This window comes from Gopherus flavomarginatus, chromosome 8 (genome assembly GCF_025201925.1).
Source record: "Gopherus flavomarginatus isolate rGopFla2 chromosome 8, rGopFla2.mat.asm, whole genome shotgun sequence".
Classification (NCBI taxonomy): Eukaryota; Metazoa; Chordata; order Testudines; family Testudinidae; genus Gopherus; species Gopherus flavomarginatus.
Window position 1 is genome coordinate 55,130,841 of NC_066624.1, and position 24,112 is coordinate 55,154,952.

Below are 24,112 nucleotides of genomic sequence, written 5' to 3' on the forward strand. Positions count from 1 at the left end.
GCGGGGATTGAAAGGGCTCTGGGCTTCCCTCAGCAGCAGGAGCTCTGGGCCCTTTAAATCCCTGCCCCAGCCCAGCAAAGCTCGGGGTTCCCCCTAGAAGCCAAAGCCCCGGACCCTTTAATTTGCCCCTGAGGGCGCCCAGCCACATCTGCAACTCTCTGCCTCTTCTGCTTGAGGCCACGCCTCTCCTCAGGACTCCGGTAGTACCGGTAAGTCCTGTAAGTTACTTTCACCCCGGATACGTCCATCAATGGCTATTAGGCAAGATGGTCATGGATACAACCCCATGGTCTGGTGTCCCTAAGCCTCTGACTGCTAGAAGCTGGGACTGGATGACAGGGGATAGATCACTTGAGAATTGCCCTGTTCATTCCCTTTGAAGCACCTGGCATTGGCCACTGTTGGAAGACAGGATACTGGGCTAAATGGACCATTCATCTCACCCAGTATGGCTTTATGCTTAGGTGTGTTTTTGCCTAAAATCAAATGGCTCCATTTCTCATGTGCCACAGTAACTCGACAGTGATTTAATGCCATGGTTTTTTTCCTTACTTCCCCTGTGATTTGAGCATCAAGCTGGCTTCTTCATCAATAATGATTCAGGAGGCTACATTCAGGCCGGTGTGCGCCTGTGGAATCTCCTGGGGTTTTCAGGAGTATCTCAGCGTCCATTCACCTCACTGATAGAGGCAAAAAGAGGAAGAGTCGTTTAAGACTCATCTCCTATTTTGCAGGGTCACCATTCAGCAGGCAGCTTGCAAAGCACTACCATCCAGCGCCCACTGATGCCATGTGGCAGTCACAGGCACATCCAGATAGCTCAGAACTAGGGGCTGGGATACAAGACCCAGCCAGAAAGAATCCATTTATCGGCACTTCAGATGCAGGAAGCAGAGTCAGGAAGAACCCCACTGCGAGCTGTGAGCCCCTGGGGTTGTGCAGCAGAGTCTAGCACAATAGACTAGAGGAGGCCAAGTGTTACCCCCAGCAAACCTCAAAAAAACAAGCCTGATACTCCTCCCCCCAGCATACCCCCACCCAGCTGTGTGACCATGGGCTACACATCACCCCTCCCACCCTTTGGCCTCTATTTCCACTGCAAGTTCCTCAGGGGCAGGAAGCGTCTCGCTAGGTATCCTTACAGCAAGGGGCCCTGACTTCACGCCACTGCTGGGCTGGGAATACTAAACAGACTGCCAGGCGGGACAGATACACACTATTTTATTGACTTATTTTCATATTTAGTCCCCCAATAACACTTGCTACATTTTTTCCCCCCTTTAACATTAAAAATCTATGTACAGACCCCTCTGGGCCAAGGAAGCTAATCTCTATATACAAGCTATTTACACATGGGCTGTGCATCCCTCCGAGCCAGAGGCAGGGCTGCCAGCCCCCAAGAGGGCTGCTCACCCCATCCCCTGGGCTAGCTCTTCAGAGCCACCTCCAACTTCAGCATGTCCATGGGAGCACTCTTGGCTACTTCAAAGAAGACTCTGAAAAGGTGACACAGGCCTGTTAGTGCAGCACACCCAGTGGAGACACATAGCATAGGGACAGGGTACGGGGTGGGGTGGGAGCTCCAGCCAGCCTGAGGGAAGTGTGCTAGGGCACTGGGCCCCAGCCAAATGCCTGCAGTCATTAGCAAAGGACTCCTTTCTCCAAAGAGTTCATTAGGCATTGGCATTAAATCGGCTTTTGGTGCTCAGTCTAGCAACCGTGCCCACATGCCCTGTCCCTGCTGGCACGTTCTCCAGTCACCATGGAGTCCTTCTGGGCACATGGGACCTGAGCTCCTAGCGTACAAGTCTTCCAGGCCCCTCCTTTATGCAGAGCAAAGGGCAAATTTCTCTCCCTTTACGGGTTCTCTCCCTTTCAGAGAGAAGGCATAAGTTCCAGACCAGGGTGACCCATGACTCCAGCATGCACGGCGGTTTTGCTGGCACTGCCCCTGCAGCAGCCACAGCCCAGCAAGGACCCCTTACAGCACTGACTTAGATTGTGGAATGCAGGCAGGCCCTTAGCCGTAGTACGGCAAGCTCCTGCTGGGCCAGCCTCTGCCAGACTGCAGCTAGCCAGCCCAGGTGGCTCAGTTTCTCCCCCTGTTCTCAATGCAACAGGGCCAGGGTGTCTGAAGCCTCAGCTAGCTCTAAAGAGACGAAGATCAGAGTGACTGGGGGCAGCCAGTCCTTGCCATGCTGCAGATCAACGTTCTGCAGAGCGCAGGCCAGAATGAAGTGATCACAGTGGTCCCTTGGAAGCTGACACTGCACTGGGGCCAAGGCAGCAGGGCATTCATATCAAGCAACAGTTTCACAGCTCCCGCCCCAGGCTGCCTAGGCAGGTGACATGTCCAGTGCAGCACCCCCTGCTGGCGAGTGGAAGACATCTCCCAGCCCCAGCCCATCAGACACACCACAAACACACAAGGAGAGTCCACTCACCGGTGGGAGTACTTTGTGCGCACCGCCTTTAACTTGTCATCGTGCTGGTAGGTCAACAGGAAGTTTAGCCTCTTCACCAGTGGATGGAGCTCCTGAGAGCTGTACCCGCTATAATATTCCAGCATGGGGCTCTGCAGCACATTAGAGGGACTCAAGAGCCTGGACCAGCACCATTGCACATACACTCCATGCTGCTTCTTCCAGGACACTGGGGATAGATCTGGCCCCTGGGATGTCCTGACCCCATAATGGCTCCTTGGCCAGACAGGACACAAATCATTTGCCCAATTTAGGTAACAGCTGAGTTTGCCTTCTCACCGTGATGAGTAAGGAGCAGAGACAGGCCCAGTCAGGTCCCCACACGGAGCCAAAGGAATGGCCTCTGTGCAGGTGGCCATCTGCAAACAGGGACACTATGGCCAAAGATCTCAGGGATGGGGAGAGAGCAGCCAAGCACCAGAGTCAGCTGCCAGACAGGGAGCATAGGACAAGAATGTCGCATCCTTCTCCCCTAGCCTGCAGGGCCAGCTATGGAGGATGAGAAGGCAGAGCAAACCCCACTCCTGAGGCTGCTGAGGGCCTGGCTTGGAGTGTGTGGTGAGCTGCCCCTTCTCTAACTCCCCCTGAAGGTACCAGGGCCTGCTCAGTACAGGCTCTGCAGTCTCTGGAAGTGGGGAGCTGGAGAGCAGGCACGGGACTCAACAGGTTAGGAACTCGGGCCTCACAGGCTCATGTGGAACTAGCTATTAGAGGTAGGGCCAAAGGAGAAGTGGAAGGCGTGGGGCTTCCCTGTCCATCCGGGATTGAAAGTGCATCAGTAGCTCAAGGCCGGGGGTTCCCTGCACAGACTGCAGGATCTGGGACCAACCCACCCACAGCCACGTTTCCAGTGGCTCCAGGACAGTGTCCATCCCGAGGAACAGAGACTGGCGACTTGACCCTGGGGGAAACCAGCCAGACAACACTGCTGGAGAGCCAGCGACAGCAGCCAAAGGGGCAGCCATTCCAGGCAGCCTCCTGCTCCGCAGGGCCAGTGGAGCTAACCTAGACAGCCAGGCATGAGGAAGGGCCAGGAGAGCAGGGCACTCACCCATCCACCAAGGCTCTTCATCTTGAGCGCCAGGAGCAGGCAGCTGGCGGCCAGCTTAGAGGCGCTCTCCTGGACATAGTCATACTCCGGCAAGGTCATCTCACAGATGAAGCGGGCCAGGGTCAGTGTCTCCATGCTGGCGTGAGCGCACTGGGACCGTGGGAGGAAAAAGGAACTGTGGTGAGACCTCCCTGCTGAGCACCTGGTGAAGGGGAGATGCCTCCCCTAGCTGCCCCCAGAGCCAGGGCATGGTCATGGGGGAGCACCCTGTCTGCAATGGAGAGCCCTGCTCAGCGCTGATTCCGTGGGAGAGGCAGGTGGTCCCACAGAGCAGATACTGCAGCGAGCTGGCAGCTAAGGGTCCCTTTGGTGCTCAGCACAGGGGTGAGGAAGGGGGATGGGTCCAGGGTACCCCAGAACACAGGTATCCCATGGCCCCAGGGGAGAGTCACTGAGTGAGCCAACCTGGCTGCCTGTCCAGGTCACTCAAGCCCAGCAGCTGGGACTGGCCCAACTGTTTCACTCCCCTGCCAGGACAAGTCAGACCCAGACCTCTCCATGGAGGAGCCTCTGGCATCCAGGCCTGGACGCCTGCTTATCTCCCACCCTGAGTGCCAGATGCTCCTGTCCCTTCTGGAGCCCACGGCCAATTCAGCACTTGATTCCCCTCCATGGCTGGGAGAGAGCTCTCTGCTGCGGGTGTGTTGGGCACAGCAGGGGGCACCACTAGGCAGGGGCAGAGGAGCCAGCCAGCGCTTCCACATGACCGAGATAGCCAGGCCTGCATGGACCGAAGAGGAAGCGGATGGAGGAGAGAGAGAGACATTAGTGTTCCTGGCACTGAACATCCTGCTCTGCTCCCCTTGGTGCTCTGAGTCAGGACTTGCCTCCAGGGCACTGAGGTGGGAAAGGAATGGCAGGTTTTGGCAGGAGTGATAGGACTTGGTGGATGGGGAGAAGGAAGGGAGAGCTTGTTTGCTGGTTATAGCCCCTCTGACAAGCTAGCATTTTCCTTCTGGCGAAGGAGCAGCCTTTGCTCTCCCTGCAGCATCACTCCCTCATAGAGCACTTTATGCCCACATCGTGCTCATTTCCCCACCAGCAGCCCAATGTGATTGTGCCAGTTGGCTGGTGGGGGAGGGTGTCATCGAGGTCCACCTGCTGGCCTCTAGCTGTGGCCACCCACATCCCCCTCTAGTGGCAGAAATGGGGCCCCACCTTGGCAAACCTCCGCAGGAAGCGATACGGGATGGGAATGTTGATGTCGAACTTCAGCGTGCGGAGGATACTCATTTCCATGGCAATCAACTCCTCCCGCTTGTAGGCATCGTCACAGATGTAGAGGAAGTCATCCACACACGGGGGGCAGCGCTCCTAAAGGGAAACAGCCACAGGAATGGTCAGCCCCACCTACACCCAGGCCAGTGCTGCCCCAGTCCCTAGGGGGCGCTGTGCTAAGCTGCCTGGCAGGTGTTAAACTAAAACCCTCAGGGTGAGATTTTCAGAAGCATCTAGGTGAACTTGGAGCATGAATCCCATTCACTTTCAGTGGTTGGCTCACAATCCCCTTATGCATCTTTTTTTATTTAATTTCCCTTCTGGCTCTTAAAAACCCACTGGCACCTTCTGAGAGATGTGAACCCTATTGTCCTGGCTGGAGTTCAACCTGGATGAGGCCATGCTGCCCCCCAGGGACAGCCCTGCAGTCGCAAATGAGATAACACCTCTCTGGAACTGCTCTGTATTGCTGCTGTTGAACAGCTGCCACGTTCTGTTCCAGAGATAGCTGCATTTCAGTGGTGGGCCAAATGTTCATTGAAGACGGGGCAGGCTGATGCAGAGCGCTTCACTTTCAGAGTTTTTCATGGGAAACTTATTTTCAGCAAAAATTCAAGATGGAAAGATTTTATTTGGGAAATGCCATTGTAATGTCTCGTGGGAGTTGTAGTTCACGTGCCTCACACTCCCGCTCTTCTCTATAGGATGGGCTTGACATCTTGCAGGATGCCCCAAAGTTTCCACTCTTAGAAAGGGGAGGCAGTGCATCATGGGAGATTTAATCCAACCAGGGAGCCTAGACCATAGCAGAAAATCCAGCAGGAGACAACCCACCAACAATTTCCATAAGGCACTGCAACAGTATATCTGGATTGAAATATCAGTTTGGGGCATTTGATTGATTGATAGATAAATCAAGATTTTGACTGGAAAATTTGACCAGCCCTACCCCAGTCTCCCCACCTGGGTAACCTGCCCAAACTTTCATCTTTCAGGCTGGGGATTTCCACCACAATACTCAGAAGGTGGTGGTGGGAAGCAGGGGACATCTCTCCAGCTTGGTTTGATTTTTGGCTACAGAGGGGTGTGTGGAAAAGACAGTTACTCACCTTTGTAACTGTTGTTCTTCGAGATGTGTTGCTCACATCCATTCCAGTTAGGTGTGCGCGCCGCGCGTGCACGCTCGTCGGAAACTTTTTACCCTAGCAACTCCAGTGGGCCGGCAGGTCGCCCCCTAGAGTGGCGCCACCATGGCACCCGATATATACCCCTGCCGGCCCACCCGCTCCTCAGTTCCTTCTTGCCGGCTACTCCGACAGTGGGGAAGGAGGGCAGGTGTGGAATGGATGTGAGCAACACATCTCGAAGAACAACAGTTACAAAGGTGAGTAACCGTCTTTTCTTCTTCGAGTGATTGCTCACATCCATTCCAGTTAGGTGAATCCCAAGCCATACCTAGACGGTGGGGTCGGAGTGAGAAGTCGCGGCATGGAGCACTGCAGATCCGAAGGCCGCGTCCTCTCTGGACTGCTGGACCAGGGCGTAGTGGGAAGCAAAGGTGTGGACCGATGACCAGGTCGCTGCCCGACAGATTTCCTGGATGGGCACACGGGCGAGGAAAGCCAGCGACGACGCCTGCGCCCTGGTAGAATGCGCAGTCACACGGCCCGTAGGAACGTGGGCCAGCTCATAGCAGGTCCTGATACAGGATGTTACCCACGAGGATAACCTCTGCGAGGAAATGGGAAGCCCCTTCATGCGGTCCGCTACTGCCACGAAAAGCTGGGGGGATTTGCGGAACGGTTTGGTCCTCTCCACATAGAACGCGAGAGCCCTACGGACATCAAGCGAGTGGAGTTGTTGCTCCCTGCCTGAAGAATGAGGTTTCGGGAAAAAAACCGGGAGGAATATCTCTTGGTTGACGTGGAAGGCTGAGACCACCTTGGGGAGAAAGGCAGGGTGTGGCCTCAGCTGCACCTTATCTTTATGGAAGACTGTATACGGGGCGTCTACCGTGAGAGCCCGGAGTTCCGACACTCGTCTAGCTGAGGTAATAGCTACTAGAAAGGCAGTCTTCCAACAAAGATAGAGTAGGGAGCAAGTAGCTAACGGCTCGAAGGGGGGCCCCATGAGCCGAGACAACACCAGGTTAAGATCCCAGGTCGGGGCAGGGAGTCGGACGTTAGGGTATAGACGTTCCAGCCCCTTCAGGAATCTAGTCACCGTCGGGTGAGAGAAAACGGAGCGGCCATCCCCACCCGGGTGAAAGGTGGAGATAGCCGCCAGGTGGACCCGCAGGGACGATATCTCCAGGCTCTGTTGTTTGAGGGACCAAATATAGTCCAAAATATTGGCCACCGAAACTTCCATCGGGAGGAGACCTTTCTCCACGCACCAACAGGAGAAACACTTCCACTTGGCCGAGTATGTCGCTCTAGTGGAAGGCTTCCTGCTGCCCAAGAGTACCTCACGTACTGGGGTGGAGCAGCGCAACTCAGAACTGGTCAGCCACGCAGGAGCCACGCTGCTAGGTGCAGCGACTGGAGGTCCGGGTGACAGAGAGCTCCGTGGTCCTGGGTGATCAGGCCCGGGTGAAGGGGCAGGGGAACTGGGTCGGCTATGGCCAGGTCCAGCAACATGGGGTACCAATGCTGTCTGGGCCACGCCGGGGCTACCATGATCACGCGGGCCCTGTCCCTGCGCACCTTCAGAAGGACCCTGTGGACCAGCGGGAACAGGGGGAACGCGTAGAACAAGTAGGTCGTCCACGGAATAAGGAAGGCGTCCGCTATAGACCCGGGTTCCCGGCCCTGAAAGGAGCAGAACGCCTGGCATTTCCTGTTCCCCCCAGACGCGAACAGGTCCACACGGGGACAACCCCACCTCTGGAAGATCGAGAGGGCGACGTCCGGGCGAAGGGACCACTCGTGCGAGAGGAAGGATCTGCTCAGGCGGTCCGCCAGTGTGTTCCGTACTCCGGGGAGGAAGGAAGCCGTGAGGTGAATGGAGTGGGCTATACAAAAGTCCCAGAGTCGCATCGCCTCGTGACATAGGGGAGAGGATCTGGTGCCGCCCTGCTTGTTGATATAGTACATGGTCGTCGTGTTGTCCGTAAATACCGCGACACAACGACCCTGAAGCTGGTGACAGAACGTTTGACAAGCAAGGCGGACCGCTCTCAACTCCCGCATGTTGATGTGCAGCTTCACCTCCTGTGGGGACCACAGGCCCTGTGTTCTCAGGGTTCCCAGGTGGGCCCCCCAGCCGAGATCTGAGGCATCCGTCGTTAGGGACACCGAGGGCTGGGGCGGGTGAAATGGGAGCCCCGCACACACTACGGACTGGTCTAGCCACCAGCTGAGAGAATCCAACACCGCCTGGGGGATTGTGATCAGCATGTCTAGTGGTTGCCTTGCCGGCCGGTAATGTGCGATGAGCCACGACTGGAGGGGCCTCATGCGGAGCCGTGCGTATCCAGTCACAAATGTGCATGCTGCCATATGGCCTAACAGGGTTAGACATGTCCGTATCGATGTCAAGGGGGCTGCCCGCAAGCGCTGAACGATCGCCGACAACGCCTGGAACCTTGGCAACGGCAGAAGGGCCCTGGCCACGGTGGAGTCCAGGACGGCCCCAATGAACTCCACCCTCTGCGAGGGGAGCAGGGTGGACTTGTCCACGTTGATCATGAGGCCCAAGGTAGCAAACAGGCCGGTGATCCTGCGGACGTGGCTGCAAACCTGTAGCTCCGACGTGCCCCGAATTAACCAATCGTCTAGGTAAGGGAACACGTGGATACGACTGCGCCGGAGATGTGCCACAACGACGGCCATGCATTTTGTGAATACCCTCGGAGCCGTAGAAAGGCCAAATGGGAGGACTGCAAATTGGTAGTGAAGGCGGCCCACCACGAATCGAAGGAAACATCTGTGGTGTGGCCATATGGCAATATGAAAATAAGCGTCCTGCATGTCGAGGGCGGCATACCAGTCTCCCGGATCCAGGGATGGGATAATGGTCCCCAGGGATACCATGCAGAACTTCAACTTCACTAGGTACTTGTTGAGCTCTTGCAGGTCGAGGATAGGCCTGAGGCCTCCCTTGGCCTTGGGGATCAGAAAGTAGCGGGAATAAAACCCCTTGCCTTTCTCGTTTTCCGGAACCGCCTCTATAGCTCCTTTGTTGAGGAGCGTCTGTACCTCCTGTCGAAGGAATTGCTCGTGAGAGGGGTCCCTGAAGAGGGACGAGGAAGGGGGGCGGGAGGGAGGAAATGATACAAACTGCAGGTGGTATCCCGTCTGCACCGTGCGTAAGACCCAGCGGTCGGATGTTATTTGGGTCCACGCCTGGAGGAAAAACGAAAGGCGGTTGGAAAACGGGGGGAAGGATCCGTGGGGGAAACTGGTACTGCGCCCTCGGGCGCACCTTCAAAACGAAGGTTTGGGCCCAGGCGGGGGCTTGGAGGAGCTTTGATTTTGCCCCCCTTGGTTCCCCGACTGTCTGCGCCTTCCATTCCTGCCGCGGTGCCTATTAAGGTCCTGCCACTGGCGGAACTGGGGGTATGGCCGACGCTGCTGCTGTTGTTGCGGCCGGAAGGGTCTGTGCTGCGTACCAGGCGTGTGCATCCCAAGGGAACGCATAATGACCCGATTGTCCTTAAGACTTTTCAGTCTGGGGTCTGTCTTTTCTGAGAACAGGCCCTGGCCTTCGAACGGGAGGTCCTGGATGGTGTATCGGAGCTCCGGTGGAAGGCCAGAAACCTGAAGCCAGGAGATGCGGCGCATCGTTACCCCCGAGGCGAGGGTACGGGAAGCCGAGTCTGCAGCGTCCAAGGAGGCCTGCAACGAGGTTCGTGCAACCTTCTTGCCCTCGTCAAGAATCGCCGCGAATTCTTGACGAGCCTCTTGTGGCAGCAGCTCTTTAAACTTGTCCGCTGCCACCCACGAGTTAAAAGCGTAGCGGCTAAGAAGGGCTTGTTGATTGGAAACCCTGAGCTGAAGGGCCCCAGCCGAATAGACCTTGCGGCCGAGGAGATCCATACGCCTGGCCTCCTTGGATTTGGGGGCTGGGGCTTCCTGTCCGTGACGCTCCCTCTCGTTCACCGACTGCACCACCAGGGAACATGGTGTCGGGTGAATGTGGAGGTACTCATAGCCCTTGGAGGGGGCCATGTACTTCCTTTCGACGCCCCTCGCCGTAGGGGGGATGGAGGCCGGTGACTGCCAGATTGTATTGGCGTTGGCCTGGATCGTCCTAATGAAGGGGAGGGCGACCCTGGTGGGAGCATCGGAGGAAAGGATGCTGACGACGGGGTCCTCGATCTCAGAGACCTCCTCGGCTTGCAGGCTCAGATTCTGTGCTACACGCCTGAGGAGGTCCTGATGTGCCCTGAGATCTAGCGGAGGAGGGCTATTGGAGGAAGTGCCAGCCACCGCTTCGTCAGGAGAAGAGGATGAGGAGACCCCTGGCAAGAAAGTGTCCAGCGGGGGGTCCGCCTCAGCCCTCGCCTCTGGCTCAGGAGGAAGACCAGGGTCTTGTTGCTTTGATCCTTCCTCCCCGTCCGGGGAGGGAGGGGGGCGGGACAACGACACCTCCGGCACCCTGTGCTCTGCCGTTGCAGGCCTAGGAGGAAGCTGTTGGGGGCCCTGGGCTTGATGGTACGCCCAGGGTGTCCAGAACCCCCACTGCTGCGGACCTTGGTCCTGTTGCGGAGGGTCCTGGAAGAGAGCCGCTTGTCTATCGGTGCCCAGCGCATATACGCTGTCCGCCTGTGATGACACCGACGGCTGTCTGGAAGGCCATGGAGGGGCCGACCGCGGCTGGTAAGAGTCTCCGCGGTCCGGCACCGAAGATGTTCTCGGTGCCGGGGACCGGTACCGGGAGTCATACCGGTGCCGGGATCGGGACCGGGTTCTGTCTCGGTGCCGGGATCTGGACCGGTACCGGCCGCTGCTTCGGTGCCGGGATCAGGACCGGGACCTGCCACCGACGCGGTGCCGGGAGGTCGACCGGGACCTGCCACCAGCTCGGTGCCGGGAGGTCGACCGGGACCTGCCACCAGCTCGGTGCCAGGAGGTCGACCGGTGCGCTGAACGACGGCGAGACTGGCTCCTAGAGTCCCGGTGTCGGTATCGGCGGCTGGAACCAGACCGTGACCGTCTGGAGGCCGATCGGTGCCGCGAGTACGACTGGTACCGCCGAGGGGAGCGGTGCCGGGACTGCGAGCGGCGTCGGGACCTCGATCGTGAGCGTGAGCCCCGAGACGGCACCGTCATCATGGGTTTGCCCCTGGACGTTACCCGCACTGGAGGTACCGGGGGTGGCGGCTGAGTTGACTCAGTCAGGGCAATGAGGTCCCGTGCCGAGGCGAAGGTCTCTGGAGTGGATGGGACCAATAGCTCAACCCCAGATCTTATGGGGGAGCTCGGCGGGACCGGAGTCGACGGACCCACCGGGCCCGGAGTCGACGGTGCCGGTAGCGCCGCGGCAGATGTCGATGCCGGGCGCTCCACTCGAGTCTGCCTGGCTGGAGTTGCAGACTTCGATGGTCTTGTTTCTGCACCCGGTGCCGGGGAAGGTCGGTGCCGGGGAGTCTTTCCGGTGCCGGTGCGATCCGGTGCCGGTGTACAGATCACGGTCTGCGAAGCTGCTGGGTCAAGTGCCGCTTCCATTAGGAGAGTCCTAAGTCTCTGGTCTCTCTCCTTCTTTGTTCTGGGCTTAAAAGCCTTGCAAATGCGGCACTTGTCCGACCTGTGCGATTCCCCCAGACACTTTAGACACGCGTCGTGAGGGTCGCTGGTCGGCATAGGCTTCTTACAGGCCGCACATTGCTTAAAGCTCGGCGAACCAGGCATGAGACGGGTGCCGGGAAGGGCTACGGCCCAAACCGGCTAACAACTATGTACAATATTATTTACACTATAAACTATATAACTAACTATACTTAACCACTAACTAACAAGGGTAGAACAAGGAGAGCTAGGGACGTGGAGGACAGCAATGCCGCGCTCCACAGTTCCAACGACCGACACGGCGGTAAGAAGGAACTGAGGAGCGGGTGGGCCGGCAGAGGTATATATCGGGTGCCATGGCGGCGCCACTCTAGGGGGCGACCTGCCGGCCCACTGGAGTTGCTAGGGTAAAAAGTTTCCGACTAGCGTGCATGTGCGGCGCGCACACCTAACTGGAATGGATGTGAGCAATCACTCGAAGAAGAATTCTTCTTCCTTCCTGGGCAGTGTCCCAACAAACTGCCAGCACCTGGAACAATTGGGCTCCATCCCCAAGCACAGTGCATTGGAATGCTTTAACCAGCACTTGTGGGATCAAAAAGCATATCAGCCCTGTCACCAAAGGCAGCATTCTCTCCCTGGGACTCCCTTTCCCCAATTCCTATTTCCTCCTTCAACTAGGAAATTAAATGCAAAAGCTTAAGTTAATCCTGTGTCGTGGCTCCAACACTCCTAAGTCAGGAGTAACATTAACACCACCGTGCTGCAGAGTGACCCATGCAGCTCTTCCTCTCTTGTTAAGGTTAGTTGCTCAGCGGCAGCGCTGCCGCACACTTGGTCCATAGGACGTGCACCAAGGTCCAAGTTCATGGGCCAGCTTTAGCATTTGGAATGTCCCAACTGCCTGATCTTTCCCCCTTTGCTGATACAGCCCAGTTCACACCAGTGCACACTCCCAGAGATTTGCATTAAAGGTGGGACGCTAACCAACAGAACGCCTAAGGGCTAACTAGGACCCAAGGGATGAATTCCAGCCCACCACTCCCTCGATCCCAGCCTGCCCACCCCATCACTGCTATTCCAGCATTGGGGCCTTTGAGGCAGCAATAGTCAATCCCTGTGCTGTAGCCTTAGTCACGTGAGCTACGTGGGGGGCTATAATGTGACTGCACAGCAAGCCCCACATGTGTCCCCCTCTGGGCCTGTGTTACCCTCTGCCTACAAGCCAGGCTGCCCCCGACGCCCCGCAGGCTCTGCCCAGGCCAGAGCTGGATCACCTCAAACTTGGAAGCGATGAGGATGGCTGTGGAGCCAATGAGCTGCAGCTTGTCCCTCATGCTCACCACCTCCACCAGGTAGTGATCCACCAGCTTCACCGCCAGGTACAGCGTCTCATGGTTCAGCTCAAAGTTCTCCTGGGTGGGGAGACAGATGGAATGGCACACGTCAGCCAGTGTGACCCACCTTGGGTGCAGTCACTCAGGGTTTGCTATGTTCCCAAGCTGCCCTCCCTAGGCAGGCGCCCCAGGCAGCAGGCTCAGGGCAAGGGGCAACAAAACCCCTCACCAGCTCTGCTCCCAAGACTTGCCCTCATGCAGACTGGGACTTGTTTTAGCAGCCAGGGGAAAATGCTTCCCATTCCCAGTCCAGTGGTGAAGGTCACGTCTGCAGTTTTGCCCCAGGCTGCCCACCCCGAGTGCCCAGGCACAGATCAGTGTCATTTGGCACAGGGAAGGGTCCCTGGTGCTCCACTTGTCTGACTCGCCAGGCTGCTGCTCCTCTCCAGACTCCAGGGCTGGCTCCAGACACACACCCAGAGGAGAGTCAGGGCCAGCGCCTTCACGAGGTAACTGGCTCCTCCCAATGACTGTGTGGAAAAACGGTAAGCGGCTTCCTCCTCCTGGCCTGCAGCCCCCTTTCCTCAACTCCCTTCTCCACTCACAGCCCTTTCACCCCTGCCACAAGCTAGGCTCACAGCTGCATGCAACTGAGCCGCATCACAGGGGCTGAGGGGTTCCTCTCCTCCATATGGCTTCTGCTCAAGTATGCTGGGGAGGGAGGATGGTCTGCCCCACCTCCAGCTGGGTGGGGCTCCCCCCCTTGCTTTTAAAAAAAAAAAAAAAAAAAAAAAACAGCTACGGTGCACATGCTGGCATTGTCTCCCCCCCAAGGGAACCCGGGTGCGCACCTGGACCTCCACCATCCAGTCCACCAGAATGGCTCTCATGTCCCTGCTGATGTCGTACTGCTTCTCCATGTAGTTTGGAAGCAAGAACTTCTCCTGCCAAGGGAGCCAAAGAGAGGCTGTTAGTGAATGAAGCCCACACACTGCAGCATGCGGGTAAGGACCTGGAGAGGCTGAGTCCATGGCCCTGCCCTCCTGCAGGCAGGCTGTTAAGCTTTCTCCATTGCACCATGGCCAGGAGCTTCCGCTGTCACAACAGGGCCTCCCTGGGAGAGGCCCTCAGCCCCACTGTTGTAGGAGGATCCCACCCTCCACCCAAGCCCAGTTGTGTCTCTGTAATGGCACCAACTCTTGTGATGGGCTGGACGCTAGAGCCCGGCTGATCCTACCCCAAGCTGCTCATCCTTTCTGTGGTCAGCCAGCCCTGCTGCGTCAAGGGAAGGGGCCACCCACAGCGCCCAGCAGGGATTAGTGGCTGGGAGGACAGTTCCTGCCAGAAGGTGCCATCCGCACAGACAGCACTACAAGGAGAGCGGCTGTAACTGGGCTTCACCATCCAGAGGTGAGCTAGGAGCCCAGACTGCTTCCCCTGCTGGCCAGTGAGCAGCACGGCCAGAGGGGAAATTGCTACCAGGGCCTACCCAGGGTTTCTCAGGGAGACTCACTGCCATGGACAGAACAGCCATCAGCCAAGTGGAACCAATCACCCTGCCCAGGACTAGCCAGCCTCCTGCCAGGAGAGCCGGGGCTCCAGAGAGGCTGCATGGAGCAGGCAGTGGGAACAGAGACCTGTACATAACAGGATGACTGGAGCTAGTTTGCCCGCTTGGAAAGAGCGAAAGGCTGAGCCAAGCTAGCCTAGGACATGAGCCGGGGCTTTTGGAAATTAAGCTTTATGCATCAAGTGCTAAGGCGCAACGTGCCTGCCCTCCCAATGTACCAGCCCCACATCTGCAATGCCATGAAATGCAGCAGAGAAATGCACTGGAGGGGGCTGCACTCTCTTCTCTGAAGACAATGGGACCTTCAGACCCTAGGGGCCTTGGCCTGGCATTCTAGCTCCCTCCTGTGCCTGGTGCCCCTGGAGTCAGCCTGGTGTCTCCAGGGCATCAAGCCAGCGAGCTCGGAGAGGCTGAGCCAGTCCAGCAGAGGAGGAAGGAGAGACAGGCAAAGCTGAGATCCTTGTGCTTGAGCCCTTCCTAAGTGCCACACACCTCTCTCTCCTTCATGTAATTGAAGATCTCCTTGGCGTACTCGGCGCTGGCATAAGGGTCTCCCAGCTGCTCCTTGTCAATGTCCTCAATGGCAGGCACCTGCGTGAAAGGCGAGAGGGTTGGAGGATACCTCTGGGACACCAGAGAGACAAGTCCCAAGCAATCATGACAATGAGGCACTGAGAGCGATGGCTGGTCAGGCACTGGGCTTCCAGCCCCAGACTGCTTTGCCAACGCACCTCTCTCAGCTAGCAGAGGAGCGTCCACAGCTATGTGGCAAACCCCAGCCTGGAACACAGCAGGCACTGCATGCCCCATCACTGCGCTTCATCCTGCTCTGCAACACCTCTCGTGCTGTTCTCTCGGCTCACCCAGCAGGACTTCTCTGTAGCAGTTTGCCTATGTGGCCTGCAGGGGGCAGACCTGCACCAACCCAGCACTCAGGAAATTAGCTGCCAGATCTAATCTGTGTAGCCCAGCAGCTGGGGAGGGGGCAAGGTGCGGCTTGGCTTCACGCATGCAGACGGACAGGGCCCGAGGCTCGGACCCCCTACAGGGTGAGCAGTCCAGGCAGCACTTGCAGGCAGTGCTTCGGTATCCCCAGGAAGAGGTGAACGAGCACCCTCTAGAGACAGTGTTAGGCCAGGGCACTTCCCTCCTGCAAGGAGTGCAATGCAAGATTTCCAGCTGAGTCCCACGTGCTGATCACGCCCCTTGCCCTCCGAGGGTCCACTACGTTGGCAGTGAGCATCCAATTCCACTGACCTGTGTGGCTGCTGGCTCCTCTGGCACCGGGTCATTTTTGGGAACCAGTTTGGGATCAACAGGTGCCTCAGCTGGGGGCGTTTTCCTTGTTGACCTAACAGAAGCAGCCAAGAGCAGATCAGACACTGCAAGAGGCCAGGGTCAGGGGCAGAGGGGTGTTGGTCATCTAGTGCCCCAGAAATCACCAGATCCCATCAGACCAGGGTATAGCTATAGCCCAGGGCCACCTCTCCAATAGTGCCCTGTAATAGCTGCTTCAAAGGCAGGGGCAAGAACACCACTCCCCACTGAGTGAACAAAGACACCTGCGCATGAGAGAAATGTCTTCCCTGTCCATGACTGGCTGATACCCTGAAGCAGGAGGCTTTACAGCCCTGCCAATATTTTTATCTTGACTAACATCATCCACCCAAACTTTCCTTGAATCCCACTAAGCTCTTGGCCTCCATGAGATCCTGAGTTCCACAGGCCAACCATGCATTGTATGGAAAAGGCATTTTCCTTTAGCAGTTTTATATGGAATGGCTTTCAATTCCATCGAAGTCCCTTGTCATCCTACACAAGGGCAAGGGATCTCCTGATCTGTCCCCTCCATACCACTCCCTTCATATACCTGCCTCATATCCCCTAGTATTAGTCTCCTCTCCAAGGCATGCAATCCCCATCTCTCTTCTGAGGAGTTTTTCCAGGACCCTGAATCTTCTCACGAAGGACATACACACACACGCGCCTGCCGTCTCCTTTCAGACAGGGTGATTATAACTGCCCAGCAGGCAGCATGCCCCCATCGGCATTCAACTATTTTCCACATAACGACACCCCTTCCTTCCACATCCCAGCCTCCCATTTGTCTTTAGGTGCAGCCACATCCCTTGGGATTTCCCTTCTTCCCTGTGCATCTATCAGCCAGGATGAAGGGATGTCCCTCTACCTCCCCCTCCCCGTTTTACACTGGGGGCCTGGCCTGCAGCTTCTCCCACTCCATTTTCTCAATTATCCTCCTAGTTCCCCACTGGAGGGGAGTTCGCTTGCCATGGCCGCGAATCCCGCCAGCAGGCAACCTGAGCACATTCCCAATGGCAAAAGCCTCTCCGAGGACACTCCACCCTCCCAGCTGGCAAAGGGTCCTACTGTTAGAGCCCCCAGCTCTAGCACCAAGAGACCCTGAGAGCCAAGAAGCATTGGCACAGAGAGACATTAAGCATTTGGAGACTGACCCTCTGCCAGAGGGTCCCCTTGGGCTGCAGCCTGGAAAGTGATAGCACTGTGCAGGCCAGTACTGGTGCTAGCCACAGGGACAGCAGCTCAGATACCAGGGTAAATGCGCGTCCATCAGAGTGAGGAACAGTGCAGCCGCAAGGGGTGGGCGGGGCTGGGGCTGCATCAGGGCTGACCCACAGAGAGTTACTCACTTTTTCAAGTTGATCTCATTGTTCTTCAAGACCCCCAGAGCAGCTGTGCCCTTCTGCACCTTCCTGAGACCTGCCTTCGCAGCATCCTTCTTCCTCAGGCCAGCCTGGTTCTTGTGAGCCTGGCAGGTGAGAGGGCAATGCTGGGAGCACAGCACAACACACAGAGGGGCAGCCCGGCCAGGCTCCCCAGCATCAACACTCCAGGCCAACAGGGGTGGCGGGAAGTGGCAGCCAACACATCCCTCGGCCCGCGCCGTTTCCAACAGCCCCCACTGGCCTAGAGCGGCGAACTGCGGCCAGTGGGAGCAGCGATCAGCCGAACCTGCAGACACAGCAGGTAAACAAACCAGTCTGGCTCGCCAGGGGGCTTACCCTGGTGGGCTGCATGCCGAAGGTTGCTGATCACTGGTCTAGAGGGACCCCGGGGAGGTATAGGGGCACATCCAATACAGCCAATGAAGAGAGCTAGTGCCTCCTAAGCAAACAGGTTCACTGCCTGGCTTGCCTGCAGACTATTGATAGTTGTGAAGTTTCACTGGATGTTGATTCCGCCCAGTCTTAGCAGGGAAAATATTTTAAGGTGAACATCAGCATGATCTAGTGGTTAGAGCACATGGCTGGGATGTGGGAGAAGAGTTTGTTCCCAGATCAGAATGTAAGGACTAATATATGGAAGTGTGGTCTTTATATCAGAGCAGCGGATCAAGCATCAGGACCTCTGATCCCCTACCCCTAGCCCATGCATGACCCAGCAAAGATGTATGGTGCCTCTCCGGAGAGGCACCATACAAGACTAGGAAACAGGACGGGGAGATGAGGTAGAAATGAAATATCCAGCTCCCCCACAAGCTTCTTCCGCCACTCCCCACCGCAGTGCTGTGTCCTTACATTAGTGATGTCTCCGAAGGCTGACCTCTTCTTGGGTGCCCCCTGGGGTGAGGACGGGGACCTCTTTGCTTGAAAACTCTCCTCCTAGAGTAAGGAGCAGATGATTCAGATGGCATGCTGGACCCAACCTCACCAATCATGAGCTCCGCCACCCTTGCTTGGCAGCCATGCCCAGAGCATGGGGCGTGGCACCGAAGATACGAGCTATCAGGAGAACAAAGCAGTCAAGGTGGGGCTGGAAGCATCACGTATTCTCACAGCTCCAGCTGTGATAGATGTCTGCCCCCTAATGCCACAGTAGCTGAGTCTGATGCATCAGCCTCACCAAACCTTGTTGAGGGGGAAAGTGGGGGCAGGCTAGACCCCAGCTTACAGATAGGATTTGAGGCTGCGTGACTTGCCCAAGGGCAACAGGCCAGACTGCAGCTCTGTAGGGGCCAGCCCAGAGCTTTAAAACATTAACACGACTGAAGTGCTGGGACCAATCTTGGCCCAACTCTTGGAAGAGGGAGAAGCCACCTTTTCCTATGGCCTCCCAACTCCAGGGACCAGCCTGCACTTTTACCAGCGAAGGCCCCATTGCTACCACTGGAATGAGCAATCCATATGTATCCATAGCCCCAGCTCCCAGCGGGGGCAGGAGAAAATTACTAGCCCCACAGACTCACCTTCTCGGGCCTGGCATTTTCCACTGCTCCTGCTTTACCAGGCCGGAGCGGTTTACTGCCTGTGGTCTTGGAGTTGCGTGGCACTGGCATCTTCTCTGCCCAAGCACACCTGCACAGAGACAAGAGATACCCCCAAAATGCTGACTAATGAATTCAATGCACTTTACAGACTCAAGGCCTCAGCTTCCCCCATGCGGTGGGCAAACAGCCTTTATCCATATCTTACAGATGGGGAAACCAAGGCATGGGGAGGGGAAAGGATTTGCCCAATGGCACCCAGTGAGCAGCGTTAGGAGACATGGGTTTATTTTCTATCCATACTCCTCTGTTATCATCCAGACCACAGAGCAGTGACTGCAAACCTCTGCCCCTACCCCAGGGACTTTAGCAGCAGCTCAGCTGCAGCTCAGACACAAACCTTTAATACATGCACCTACCTCACAGGCAGAGACTAGCCCTTTGGGATCAAACAGCAACCACCACCTCCCATAGCTCCCAGTGACTGACCTCACAGCCTGGGGAGCAATGACCCCTCCGTCCCTCCCCCCACCAGCCTCATCCCTCGTGGTCTGGCTTTTCAAGTGCTACTGGAGCCACCGTTGCTTCTCTAGGCCAATGGCCCCTCTCTCCACAGCTTTCGGTTCAAGGGACCTTGGGTCAAGGCCACCCCCATTCCATTACCTTCTGATCGGGAAGCAATGCAACAAGCCCCAGGAGAATGCACAAGAATCACTCTGTTGTCATGGGGAAAAGGCAACCGGATGAGACAGCTTCTGCAGGATCCCGTTAGGGCAACTGTTGCCCTGCCATGGCTCCATAGCACCATTTCCCCAGGGCCCCTGCACTGATGCGAAGCTGCTTTGAGGAAGGCGAGTGGCACAGAAGCAGAGGTAGTCTGGAGGCCTTCTCATGCGAGATGGGGAAGAACCACTGCTAGGGCTTAGGAGCATGCAAGCCAGGATGAGCATACTCCCTATTTAACTCTTTGAATGCCACTGGGGTCCCATGGAAATAAGAACTGGGAGCATTCCGAAGGCCGGGAAGCAGGCCTGGGCCTTTGTCCGTGGGGTAGCAGGGGGGCTGAGGCAACAGGAAGGAGGCTGGCAGGTGGGGAAGGCTGGGGCTTTCAGCAGCAGTTTGCAGGCAAGTCTACCCATCCGGAGCATTGGAGGTGCTGAAGAAGATGCAGGCATTAGGGAGGTAACAGAGGAGGGGAGCATGCCAAAAAAATCCCTGCACACACCCACGTGCCCCTACAGACCCTCACCTGCAGGGCTGCAAAGAACCAGCCATTTCTCCCTCAGGGCTGGCTGGCTGGCTGGCTGCTGAGGGACATGATGAATGGGACACCAGCAGGCCAGTGCCAACTTGGCGACAGCAAGCTGTCCAGCAGATCCAGATATAAGACCCACTGTAGGACCTTCGCCCCTGGCCCCCAAAATAGGATATTTAGTTACAATTCACAGAGAATTCAGTCTATCCTGCTCTGCTTCTTCCTCCCTCCCATCACTCTGCCAGGTGGCTGGCAGTTAGGACCCAGCTGGAAACAAGGTCGAACCGAAGTAGTGGTGTGCGAGGGAGGGCTGAGAGAAAGCAGATGTTATTAATGTACTTAGAGACCATCCAAGATCAGGGCTCCATTGTGCTAGGTGCCATATAAACAGAACAGCAGAAGGTCCACGCTCCAAAGAGCTTGTAATCTATACAGAGGGAAAGGGATAGAACACACCAGTTGAGTGAACCATGTGATGGCCGCAAATCATAGAATATCAGGGTTGGAAGGGACCTCAGGAGGTCATCTAGTCCAACCCTCTGCTCAAAGCAGGACCAATCCTCAACTAAATCATCCCAGTCAGGGCTTTGCCAAGCCAGGCCTTAATAGCATGTTAGTCCCATGATTAAATGGAAAGAAAAGGGAAGGTGAGGAGGGTGCAGGGGACAGGGCAGGAGAGAAGATGGTAAGAGTGGTAGTATGGAGAGAGGCGGAGGTGAAGAGACTGAGGAAGGGGGTTGGAGCAATAATCCAATCAAAACTGCAGAAAGGTCTCTGGATGTCTGAAGGTCCCTGCCTTGACTGTTTCTGCAGTTGCTCCTATCAGCTGGAGTATCTGTCTGGTTCCTCTCTGTAGTTTGCACTCTCTCCTGCCCTTCCTCTGGGAAACAGAGGCCCCATTGGCTTGCACTCCGAGAAGCTAGAGCAGCCCATCTTCACCTGTCTTCCAGTCAGTCTGATGCAGAGATCTGCTCTTGCTAGAAAGCCAAACAAAATCACCCCAGCATATTGAGGGTCCAGTGTGTTCAGTGCCTTTGGCAGTGCCAATCCCAACACCTGGTGTAGCTCCAAGGAACACAAACCAACAGACCAGGGCAGGGATAGCTCACACCCACAGGAGTTGAAAAGCCTCTTGTTCAAATCTGGAGACCTGCATCATGCTGCCAGCCCATGGGCAGAATGCAGCCTAGAGTGACTTTCCAGACAAGCTCCCTCCAGCACTGTTGTTCTCCCATGTACAGCCCAGACCACAGCCAGTAATTACAGAGAGCACTAGGCTGTAACAGTTTCCATTGACTCCAGTGGCGACTATGACATCACCCCTTCACAAATGAACCCTGATATGTGGGTCCCCCTTCCTGCTCAGCAGCCATTTGCAGAGAGCATGTTACAAAGTGTTTCCCGGCATCTATATATCAGCCAACACCCAGCTCTTAATTTTCATCCATAGATCACAGAGCCATGAGGGGAGCATCATTACCACCATTTTACAGATGGAGAATCTGAGGCACAGGGCGATGAACTGACTTGCCTGAGGTCACCCAGCAATCCCATGGAAGAGCTGGGACTAGAACCTGTTTCCTGGGTGCTCTATCCACTAGGCCTCAGCGCCTTAAGAGAGGGGGAGACAGGAGGGCAAAGGAACTGTCTGTATGGCTTTGAAGCTGGATTATTGGCTTTGGAGACTGATTGATCTCCATTTACTCACAGAACAGGTACAGAGGGGAACAGCACAGCAAGCTACCCACTCACAATGCCCAGCCAATGCACTTCAACCTTGACCTAGAATAGGCCTCATTAGTGTCAGCTGTTATGGATTGTGAGTGAGCCTCCCACCTCACTAGGAGCTAGACAGACAAGCTCCCCCCAGCCAGGCACTAGATAAGAGCAATTTTGATACTGCAACTAGATCCCAAACAGCTGTAATGAGCCCATCACCAAAACAGCTGAGCACCTGCCTGCTAGGCTGGATGTGAAGAGCTCTATGGTCCAGGCCTGTCACTGTTTGCATGTTTGTTCTTGCATTAAGCAGCAGGTCTGAGCCACCTAAGGGCAGCAGCCCATGCTGTGACATTTTGGGACTGTCAACATCACCCTCCTCCCCTTTAAACTAAGTATGCTTGGGACCAAAGCCATGCTTCGTGTGACTGTACTGAAGTCATGGGAGTCATGAGAGTGTGGGAAGGTAATATGGACTTTTGTCCTCTGGTTAAGTTGAGGGAGGGGGTCAGACAAAGAGAACACTTTCTTACAGTGCCATCAAGCAGTCATTCCACTAGCACCCTTCATTCCCACCCCCTTCCCAAAGACAGCCCTGGAATCCATGATTTAAGTCAACAAGGTTAATTATAGCCTGCAGCCAGAGCACAATACACCATGGACAGGTCTCAGGTGCTTTAATAATAGGGCACCTGGTGGAAAACAAGCCACCATTTTAGAAACTGGGATTAGGTTTTTCAGGACCTTCCAACCTGGCTCAGAAACCTGGATTTCCCCATAGCTCTGCAGTATGACAGGAACAATGGATACACATTACAACTGGCTTGGTTTACAACAGGGGTAGACAACCTATGGCACAGGTGCTGAAGGCAGCACTCGAGCTGATTTTCAGTGGCACTCACACTACCCAGGTTCTGGCCACCAGTCCAGGGGGCTCTGCATTTTAATTTAATTTTAAATGATGCTTCTTAAACATTCTGAAACCTTATTTACTTTACATACAACAATAGTTTAGTTATATATTATAGACTTATAGAAAGAGACCTTCTAAAAATGTTAAAATGTATGACTGGCACACAAAACCTTAAATTAGAGTGAATAAATGAAGACTCAGCACAGCACTTCTGAAAGGTTACCAACCCTTGGTTTACAATATCCACACAATAGAGATTCAAAAGACACAACTGAGTTAGCTCATCCACACAGACAGAGATGACTGAGCTGCTGTTTGGAGTCACATTATGGATAAAACCATCCAATCAGAGGAGAGCCAACCAGGGTCAGTGCAGCATACAGCAAAGGAGATGAGGCCAGTACAAATCTCATCACCATGCAGCTACCCCCAGCCACAAGAGAGTTGAATTTGCACTGTCTCCCAGAATCACTGAACTTTGGCTCAAGGTAAAGGAATCTGGAACACCCTCCTCCCCTTCTCTAATCCACCCTGAAACCTTATAAACTGCTCTTCCCCCCGCCCCATCTCTGCTCGGTGTAAGCCCGCCGCGGACTGCAGGCTACGGGAGGGAGGAATCAGCAGCTGCCGAAGCTCCCGGCTAACCCCACAGCGATGCTCAGGGAAAGGGCAGCAGCGAGCCGTGGGGAAGCGCAGGCCGTAGGAAGGACATGGGGCAGGTCATCCCCGGGCCACATGCCGAAGGGACGGCGCACCGCGGGCTGCATGTGGGGGGGACGCTGGCACCCCGGGCAATGGGGAGGGAGGGGGCTGCAGAGTGGGCCGGACACAGCGGGCAGGGGCCGGGGAAGTGCAGCCGGGGGGGGGGGGGGGGGTAGGCAGATATGGGAAGCCGCCCGGCCCGAGCTCACCTGGCTTCTCAGCGCCCGGGCCCGATCCCGGCCTCCACCCAAGAGCTGCGGCTACTGCTGCACAATGTGGATTTGAAAACTGCGGCCCTGGCAGGAGGCAGCCTGCGACTGGCCAATCAGCAGCCAATCAGCGAGCCAGGCTGAATGCGGTTGCTAAGGGCGGTGCATAGCGTTTTTAAAATCGGCTCCCTCGGCCAATGGGAGAAATGGTTTCCCGCTGGGCGGGCACACAGGGGCCGAGAGCTCTCTATCCGCCATTTTCATTGGCTGGGAACTCGCCAGGTGGCGCGTCTTGTTTTAAATTGACCTTAAAGAGCCAGACAGCGGGGACAGTGTTAGCAGCTGCCGGAGCAGGGAGGGATTAGGGCGGGGATTGCCCCAGCCAGGGCCTGTTGTCCCCCACCCTGGGCCTACCCCCCTCACCAGGGAGGTCACCCGCCCTTGCTCCGCCTCCTGCTCCTACACAGCCACTGTGGCACAGGGACTCCAAAATGTGGATGAGGGGCCAGAGTCACACCCCTTAGGGGTTGCCAACTTTCTGACCCAACAAAACCAAACTCCCAGGCCCCACCCTGCTCACTCCATCCCCCCGTCCTCCATCACTCGCTCTCCCCCACCCTC

General features: G+C 56.2%; 1 protein-coding gene across 1 annotated transcript; it reads right to left on the minus strand.

Moving 5' to 3' along the window:
- Positions 1-1,082: 1,082 nt before the first annotated feature.
- CCNB3 (cyclin B3) lies at positions 1,083-23,569 on the minus strand. Its single transcript, XM_050965606.1, has 12 exons — positions 23,492-23,569; positions 18,676-18,784; positions 18,008-18,091; positions 17,120-17,238; positions 15,708-15,801; positions 14,943-15,041; positions 13,732-13,824; positions 12,821-12,958; positions 4,753-4,908; positions 3,535-3,684; positions 2,445-2,575; positions 1,083-1,496 (listed from the first exon to the last, which is right to left on the minus strand). The coding sequence occupies exons 2-12, from the start codon at positions 18,763-18,765 to the stop codon at positions 1,427-1,429; spliced, it is 1,224 nt and encodes a 407-aa protein (XP_050821563.1). The 5' UTR covers positions 18,766-18,784; positions 23,492-23,569; the 3' UTR covers positions 1,083-1,426.
- Between the last annotated feature and the right edge of the window lie 543 nt (positions 23,570-24,112).